The sequence below is a fragment of the Octopus bimaculoides genome, chromosome 14 (assembly GCF_046866305.1).
Source record: "Octopus bimaculoides isolate indiv1 chromosome 14, ASM4686630v1, whole genome shotgun sequence".
Taxonomy (NCBI): Eukaryota; Metazoa; Mollusca; class Cephalopoda; order Octopoda; family Octopodidae; genus Octopus; species Octopus bimaculoides.
This window is the reverse complement of record NC_142941.1, coordinates 34,484,309-34,494,308: the sequence shown is the minus strand read 5'-3', so window position 1 is coordinate 34,494,308 and position 10,000 is coordinate 34,484,309. Positions and strand designations below refer to the sequence as shown.

The 10,000-nt window shown below is 39.0% G+C and overlaps 1 protein-coding gene across 2 annotated transcripts in view; it reads left to right on the top strand.

Annotated features, from left to right (window-relative positions):
* LOC106875084 (protocadherin gamma-A4) overlaps window positions 1–8,509 on the top strand; it is a 105,664-nt gene extending 97,155 nt beyond the window's left edge. For both annotated transcript variants that reach the window (XM_014923053.3, XM_014923054.3), the window contains one exon: window positions 6,587–8,509. In XM_014923053.3, coding sequence (XP_014778539.1) covers window positions 6,587–6,861 — 275 coding nt within the window. In that variant the 3' untranslated portion in view covers window positions 6,862–8,509. The remainder of the gene's footprint in view (window positions 1–6,586) is intronic.
* The last annotated feature ends 1,491 nt before the right edge of the window (window positions 8,510–10,000 follow it).

Sequence of the window (10,000 nt, the reverse complement as noted above, 5' to 3'; positions counted from 1 at the left end):
TGCATGTATGTTTATAAATATATTTACAAAGATACATATATACATATGTATGTGTGTATATGTATTCGTATATATGTATACGTGAGTGCATGTATACACACACAATTATTGTAGATGTGTATGCGTGGATGTGTGTGTGTGACTGTGTGTATTTGTGTAGTAGGTTCTACACACACACACACACACACACACACACACACACACACACACACACATATATATATATATATGTGTGTGTGTGTGTGTGTGTGTGTGTGTGTGTGTGTGTGTGTGTTTGGGTATATGAGCGGTACTCAAGTGTACTAGTGTTACAGGCATTTCCAAGATGGCCGAAAAAATTTTCATATACACGAACGTTCTGGGAGACCCGCAACCAGCAGAATTGAGAAAAACATCGCAGATGTGAGTGCAGCTGTGAGGGGAAATCGTGGAATCACTATCCGTGAGTTATGAGAGGATGTGCAGATTATGTACAGTTCAGTCCATTATCACTTAAGATTTGGGTATGAGACGGGTGTCTACCAAGTTTGTGTCAAAACTGCTTTTAGCTAACCAAGAAGACAATCAGGTTTTAGTTGCACAAGATCCCCTTGATAATATCGAGAACGAAGAAAACCTTTTGAAGACTTTGCGTAGGCCTCTGAGCAGATATCGTCAACCTTCTGGCAAAATTTGGTGCAGGTTTTCTGCTCAAATTTGTCATAGTCAGTGCGACGATCACTCGCTACACACGTTCCTTCCAAGCACTGATGTAAACGGTGAAATTGAGCTAGAGCATTAAAACTTAGTGCGCATACACAGCAGAGATCATGGTCAATCTGCGCCAAGCGGCTTCACTCTGTGATTTAGCTTTGTTATTATGGCAACAGTCCGGATACTTATTGATTAGACCACGTGTGTGAGTATGTGTATGTGTGTGTATATATATATATATATATATATATATATATATATATATATGAAAATGTGTATTTACATATAAGAGAAAAGTGTACGTACGCCGCTACATATATATATATAATGCAGAATGGGACAAGAACACACAACATCCATACAGTTAGGTGATACACGAAAGGGACAAAGCATCCAGATAGACGATACAAAGAAAACACGGACAGGTCATTCGGAGTTTTTTTTCTTCAGTCGAGATCTAGACTATCCTTACAATTTCGGCTGGTTATTCTCGATATTGCTCCAATCTGGCCATCCCCAAGGAAAAACTAAGCTAAGAGCATTAGATTCCTTGGAATGCTATAGAATGTTTATAAGTATGTATGTCCGCTTTCTCTGATTTATTCTCATATGTCGATCCACTACGGTGCTAGATTAATTCCTCTGTGCTCAAATCCTTCCTTTCCCCCACTAGCTAATGTCGTTTGTTGGGGTGCCAGCGTCGTAGACTAAGCACTCACTAGAAATAGCAGCGAAAATTGTCTTTGTGATTGTCGCAATTCTGTTAGTGAAGATGTTCAGATTGACTGAGGATAGCTATTGGATGGTCAATGGCGAAAGTGTTGATAATGCAGACAGTGTTGGTAGTGTTGTGATGATGGTGGTGTTGGTGCTAGTGGTGTTGGTGTTAGTGGTGATAGTGATAGTAGCAGAGTTAGTATGGGTAGTAGTGGTGTTGGTGTTATTGTTGCTGATAGCATTGTTGGTGTTGATAGTAGTGGTGATGGTGATAGTGGTGTTGGTAGTAGTGGCGCTGGTGGTAGCAGTGTTGTCTTTAATAATGGTGTTGGTAGTGGTGGTGGTGGTGGTGGTGCTGGTAGTATTGGTAGTGTCTGTGTGGAGGATAGTTGTATAGGTAGTAGTGGCGCTGGTGGTAGCGGTATTGTTTGTAATGGTGGTGTCGTTGTGGAGCCTAGTAATGTCAGTAGTAGCAGTGCTGGTGGTAGTGGTGTTCTTTGCAACGGTGGTATTGGTACTAGTTGTGTTAGTGGTAGTGGTATTGGCGTGTTGGGGGTAGCGGTGTTGGTAATAGTGATGCTGCTGTTAGCAGTGTTGCTGGTTGTAGTGGCGTCGGTGTTTGTGTTGGTGGTAGTAGGAGTTGGTGGTAGTGGTGTAGGTGGAAGGCGGACCGGGAGTAACACCGGCAACTATTTTCATTTAGATTGACGGAATTAATTGAAAATTGAACATTCTTTGTAGGACTTTAGACATATTCCTCCACTTCTATCAATAATCAATAACTTAACATCTGCTGTGTAATTAATGTCCTCCGTTGTAACAGTTCATTGTAGTAGTAGTAGTAGTAGTAGTAGTAGTAGTAGTAGTAGTAGTAGTAGCAGCAACAACAGCAGCAGCAGCAGTAGTAGTAGTAGTAGTAGTAGTAGTAGTAGTAGTAGTAGTAGTAGTAGTAGTACTGGTAGTTGCAGTAGCAAAGGCAGTGAGATGACAGAAGCGTTAGCAAGCAGGGCAAAAAGCTTAGCGGCATTTCGTCCGTCTACGTTCTCAGTTCAAATTCCATGGGCACCAGGATTAGTATAGTTTTGGGGAAGGCGGTCAAGTTGATTAGATCGACCTCTAGTTCTCCAACTGGAATTTATTTTATCGACTCCGAAAGGATAAAAGGCAAAGTCGACCTCGCAAAATTTGAACTCAGAACATAAAGATGGACGAAAAACGGCTTAGCATTTTGCCCAGCATTCTAACCATCTTGTCAGCTCACCACTTTTGTGAGGGTTTATAGATGTTTTCGATGTGGTTTAGATTCTTTGCCATCAAATTTGATTGCAAAGAATTCAAATTATATACATATATATATCTTTAAAAATATGTGACACTTATTCGGTAGCCATGATAAAACTCCGAGTTTCGGATGTAGGGGCGGAAACCCACGCCGTCATCTCTTCAGTTATTTGGCCATTGAAAGTTCCTATGAAAATGACTCGGAGTTTTATCATGGCTGCCGAATAAGTGTGACATAGTTTTACAGATAAATTCTTCTATTTACATAATATCGAGGTCTCTTTCTTTCTTTTGTTGTCCTTTCTATCAATATATATATATATATATATATATATATGTGTGTGTGTGTGTGTGTGTGTGTGTGTGTGTGTGTGTGTGTATGTGTGTGTGTGTGTGTATATGAAATGTCTATTGCTACTACTACAATGTGAATTCCTAAGTGCGTGTGTCTGTGTGTGTCTGTGTGTGTGTGTGTGGAGAGAGAGAGACAAAGATACAACCAACCATTTGAGCTCATTTTATTTTTTAGACAATCGCAATACCAGAACTCTTGAGTTGTTGTTGTCGTTGTTGCTGTTGTTGTTGCTGTTAGTGCTTTGTTTGTTGCCTCTGCAACTACCGCTGCGGCATAACCCCTTCTTCCTTTAGAGTGGTTTTATGATTAAATTCATCCCTTCTTTCTCTCTCCTTTCAAACATGCCATATATAAGACTTAATAATCCCCAAATTCTCTTCTTGCTAAAGAATGATAAAGGTTTTGCTGCTTTTACTAGCATGTCAAACAACCACATAGGTGTTACATTATATGGCATGAACGGACAACTTTTCCGTAGAAACAGGTTGAATGAGACATGACTCATTAGCAGGTGGGCCGTACTACTAAAAGCATTTCAAAATATTTTCTTCGTTCAGCGTGCCATTCAGTTTGTCCTTGTTTGTTATAAGACTTGGTCAGTTTGAAATATCGTGATTCTTTCTTTTGACCGCTGGTCAATTCTCCAGAATGCTTACATTGAAATTATACAAGAAAACCTTAGAGCGCTAGTGATTTTCTCATCCTCCCCTCTCTCTCTCTCTCTCTCTCTCTCTCTCTCTCTCTCTCTCTCTCTCTCTCTCTCTCTCTCTCTCTATCTCTAACTTTATCTATCTTCCTGTAAAATACAGACTAAATACAGAAGTGACACACTCTAATAGGTTCATACTCCCGTGAAGGCAAGAATATTGTTATATATTAAGAACACTAAAGGAAACGTTAGAATTTTCGTCTTTTCAATTACAGTTTGGCACCAGTTTTGCTGCTGAAAGTTAAAATCTATATCGTCGGTATAGATTCCATAAGAAATTGGAGCATATTTTGTGAGGTTAGCATTTATAATGCTGCTTCCGAGATAACGTTTCTTAGCTACTGATTAAATAAGTCACAGTTTTCGGTTTCTCAACGAAATACCACGTACATGTCTGTCCTCTCTGTTTCCATCAACAATGGCATTGGCTACTTCATGTTTCGTAACTTCCCATCTCTCTCTCTCTCTCTCTCTCTCTCTCTCTCTCTCTCTCTCTCTCTCTCTCTCTCTCTCTCTCTCCCTTTCTGTTTTCTTCTTCAAATTTCCTTTGGATAACCAATACAAAGATCCGTCAATCTCAAATGTCTCTCTTGTGTATCTCTCAAAACTGTCCATGAAGTAACATATTTTCTTTCGCCTCTCATTGCTCTCTTTCTAATGCTGTTCTCTTCTAAAGCTTTACTCACAACGCTGTTATTATTAAAACTGACAGCAGGCGTAATGTATTAGAGCAACAATACTTCACAGCTGTCAATACATAAATTTAAGTCAGTCGTATCGTGGTAGAGTCATATTCGATATTCGAGTCACACACACGAAACATGGCTGAGTCGGTAAAATGGTGGTCAAAATTCTTTGCCATATTCAGTTACGCTCCTTTAAGAATCGAGTTCAAATCTCGTTTAGGGTGACTTTGTTTCTCTTTCCACCCAATTAAGATGGATAAAATAAATACCAGTAAAATACCGAGATTAGCTTAACCATTAGATCCGACATTATACTCATATCAAAAATCATAAGTTTACTATTCCTGCTAAAGACCACGATAAAAGTGCCTCGGGATACCGTGATGGATGATGGAAAGGCCCGTTCTGAGGCGAACACGTCCAGGGACCTGATGATAGCATGCAGGAATGATCTCTATTTATGCTCAGTTAATGCAACTCAAATCTTTGATCAGGCTGCAATCTGGGGTGCAGGGCAGAAATAGGTTGGTGTGATAGCTTCTGGAATGTTGCCAGGTTTTCACCGCACTCAACCAGCCGGACCGTGAAGTCGATGGAAAATGGACCCCTGCATATTGTAGAGGCTAGTGACAGATCTCAGCGACGGTGGACTGGGAGTGATTCTGAGCATTGACTGGAACCCTCAGACTGGTCTCCTATGGAAGGCTTTCTGGCCTGGAATTATAAAAAAATTCTTTGATTATGCAGCGCTGCTTTATGTGCATAATATAAACTTTGTAGTTATAGCTATGTCGGACTCTAACTAATATCCTAGCCTGGACAAGACACACGCAGGATGAGAAAAGCGCCTAACACTGACTCATTCAGTGTCCGTGGAGTGATAATTTGCAGGTACATGTCGGACAGCTGTTATCATGTGAAAGATGGAACCGAGTATCAGCCACGTCTATCGTGAAGATTAATCCGATGCATTATTTTATTAAAGAAGAGCAGTAGTTTTCCTTTTTTCGTCTGGTGGCTGTAACAAAAGAAGCTAAAATATAATGGACGTGGTTGAAAGTTTTACGAACAGACCTTTTACTCTCAAACCAAGCCCTTATCAACCCACATAATAGGGAGAGATATGAAGGTAGAGAGGGAACTGTTGCCCCACCCCCAGTATATTTTATGAAAGTTAGATGAGAATAACTCAGCAAACAGACTTACATTAAATGACTAACCGTAGGATAGTGGTGTAACTTGGGAAAAGGTACGTGCTTTTAGTGTGTGAAGGTAATCTACGTTTGAGCAAGGCGTACCTCGGATAACTTTATATGGTTTCCTTCCATTTTAGGGACTTTTTCTAATTCTTATTTTATTCTACGCTGTTAGTGTTATTTATTTATTATTTATGAATGTCTCTTAATTGTTATTGTCATCTCCACCCGTTTTCTACTTGTAAATTAGGTAGTGTTTCTTGTTAGTTGTTTTTCCCTTGTATTTCGTCAGAGCGTTCGGAAGAAAGATGTTTGACGCATTCTTTGTGGCTTTTTACGCTCTGAGTTCAAATATCGCCGAGGTTATCTTTGCCTTTCAGTTCCGCTCCGCCCCGCCCCGTCCCGTTGACGATAAAATTAAGTACCAGTTCAAGTACAAGGGTGTTTGATTTTAAATGACTAACAAAAATTTCAAATCTCGTGCTTATGTTAGAAACAACTACTACTACTGCTGCTGCTACTGGTACTGCTGCTGCTGATATTGCTGCTACTACTACTACTACTACTACTACTACTACTACTACTACTACTACTACTGTGACCAGAGGAAGATTGCAAGAATAATGCAGCTCAGAATAAAATTATTATTTCCAGTTTTGCTATCCAGCCCCCTCTCAACTCCCTTCATGTCCTGAATGTAAATCTCACCGAATGGTCCTTTATGTCCCCTTACCACCACCACCACCACTGCCATCACGTCTACTACCATCAATCTAGTAAACTAACCCCCCTACTCCTTTCTCTTATCCGCTCCCCCTTTCCACCACCGTAATGTACTGATTCCTTTTTTTGTTTTCTTGCCTGTTGTTTATTTATTGTCTTTGATTTCACTTCATTCAGATTTATTTATTAATTTTTTTTTTTTTTTTTTTTTTTGGTTTCCCTGCAGATCCTTACTCACTACAACCAAAGCACTCTAAGATCGCCGGCAGAAAACCGATGCCACCGATGCTAAGCCGACCAAAGAACGCTAAAAGTTCGAGCAGCGACAGCGTCCATGGAAACAACAGTCCGATTTCTTCCAACAGCAATGACGTCATCGATCTTAAGTCAATTAGAGGAGGCAGCATCAGCAAATTGCAACCGTGGAATTTACCGTTACGAAATAGCTTCACGTCTTACAGTAAACCTTTACCGGCATTACCCAAAATACCATATTCGTAATGAACGACTGAACAAAAATATGAATAAAGCGAAACATTCACAGCCAATTAAGTAAAAAAGCAGATCCTACACACGCATGCGCATTCACAATCACGTAGTCACCATGCGCACACATAAAAAAACAGCTACAAATCAACACACTGTCACATACACCCACATATAGACATAAATTTACTTCACACTACGCCTTCCATTTTTAACCAGTTCTCCGCGTTCTGAGTTCAAATCCCGCTGAGGTCAAATTTGCCTTTCATCCTTCCAGGATCGATATATAAAGTCTAGTCAAGTACTGGGTAGATTCTTCTTTCCCTCCCTCCCTCCCTCCCTGCCTTCCTTCTTCTCCCTCCACAACCACCGTTTTCTTTTCTTCCTTGATTGTTGCAGCTTTAATCCAAAGGTCCCAGCCTTGTCATACATTATGCCGAGAGATTTACGTTAAGGGTGCACTGTGTCTGAGGAATACTCGTCCACTTGCACGTTACTTTCACGAGAAGGAATGCAGTTGGTTGAACAATTGGCTGGAACTCTTTGGTCTCTTTGATCATAGGGCTTTTCATTAGAGATGACCAAGGGTCTCAACAACAAAAACAATACACACACACACACATACTATCCTTCTCTACCCCTCTCTATCTCTCTCATAGATTCACACACACACACACACACACACACACACACACACACACACGCACACACTCCCTCTTTCTTTCACACACAAACACGCATTCTTTCACTCACTATTTCACAGACACGGGGATACACACACATCATTCCCCACCGAACATTCAAGCTGTACATATCTCGTCTCCTTCACGGCCATTACTGTACTTTTATATTCTCACTGTATTTATCCAGTTTATTTCCGCCATTAAATTAATATGTGTGTGTATGTGTGTGTATTTGTGCGTGTGTGTGTGTAATAATGGACGGAGGCCGTTGAAGGAGCTTTTCGGGGTAAATTCTAGTGGATCAATGGACCGTTTAGACACACGTTCCTTATTTTATTTTATTTTATTATCATTTTTTTTTACCTTTTTTTCTGTTTTCGCTCATTGGCAAACAACATCCACCCACATTCACATACGCACACACACACACACATACGCACACACAAACAAACAAACAAACACAAACGAGAAATTATCCACACTCACTTGAGCAGCGAGATGGAAGCAACCTAATTTTCCTCAGAAGATATTCTACGGTCCTAAAAGAAAGACAGAACACATTAAATAATGTAATCCTAAATGTCCAAGAAAAAGACGAGATAGTCACGGCCGGAATACATTTCATTATAGATCTGCTCACTAAGAGATGACTTGGGGCTAACAACAACAACAGCAACAACAATTAAACGTGGTAAACATAATAAAAATACAAACAAATTGACAAACAATAAAACACATGCACACAAAACACATAAACAACCCTTGGGGTAACTTCCTCTGGTCGCTTGATCTGCTAAAAATGACAGCCAAATCTCCCTGAAATTAAACAGTGCCGTCTTGTGAACGATACATTTCCTAATGTATTAAAGAACTGGCTACGCAATGCCTTCATACAGGACGTTATGGTCACGTCTGGAATACCATTGATCGTCAATCTGCCCGATCAGAGATGACGTGGAGCTAAAGAACAACAGCAAAAATAATATATATATATTTAAAAAAAAAATATGCCCACTCCTCTTTACAAAGAAAAATGCTTTACCTACACGTGCTTCGGGAGTTGGAAGCGATAGATCTTGTGGTGCAGCAGAGCATCGCGTGAATCTGTTGAAATAATAATAATAATAATAATAATAATAATAATAATAATAATAATAATAACAATATTCTCCTTTATTTATTTTTTCTTTCTTTTTGCTACAAGGGTGATGAATGAACTGGGCACGCTCATCAATGTAAAGCCAAGTTCGAATATATCGCGATGGGTTTCTAGGGAAACGAGTATAACTGTAAAATATTCGATGACAATTATGATGATGGTGATGATGATGATGATGATGATGATGATGATGATGATGATGATGATGATGATACTACAATCAATAGCGACACCAATAAAAGCGATGTGATCGAACAAAGACTTAAAAAGTGACATCTCATGGCGTTACTAAAAAAAAAACCCAATCCATATGTTAATTAGTGATCCACAATAAAATAGAAAGAATATACACATACATGCATATATATATATATATATATATATATATATATATATATATATATATATATATATATATATATATGCATATGTGTGTGTGTGTGTGTGCATAATTAATATCACTATGTCACTGCAATAACTAAGTGAATACACACATACATAAGTACATATACACACATATATATATATGTATATATATATATAAGCCGGGACACATGATAGTATTCTGCTTACTTCCATCCCAACTTACTTTCCATTTTTCCCAGTTATCATTCCACATCGAACATGTTTTGGGAGTGAGGGTTCTTTTCTCTTTTTTTCTTTCTTTTTTGTTTGTTTGTTTGTTTAATTTCATTTTATCATTCCCCCATCATACCAAACGTTGGTCCAGTAGAAGAATCCCAAATGGTCAGGCATTCAAATGTTGATCCAAAGAACATTACAAGACTGGGGACAGGAATCACGTATTCCTTTCCCAGCTTCACCAAATATTCACCCACCCAACAACCAACCAACTAACCGACCAACCAATCAACCAACCAGTTCCACCAATCATTATTCCTCTTCTCATCAACAGTATGTTTTCACAATATCTTGTAACTGATAGCAATGTAATAATACATAAATAACAAATTAATAAGACTGTATGAGCGTGTGCGTGGTTATGTGCGCTCGGATGAGTACCACGTGTCCATTTGTGCAAATGAATTCATATATATATATATATATATATATATATGCTTGCATACATGTATATATACATATATCTATGTACGTATGCATGCATAAATGCACATTTATGCTCATGTGTGTGTGTGTTTGTGTGTATGTATATGTGTTTGTGTGTCTGTGTGTGTGTGTGTGCATGGTGAGCGTAAATAACAGACATGCACTAATGCATGTCAACCATTCCTTAAAGGATAAAGGATAAAATTTCTCTTTTATTTGAGAAATACGCCTTTCTCCGAGTGTG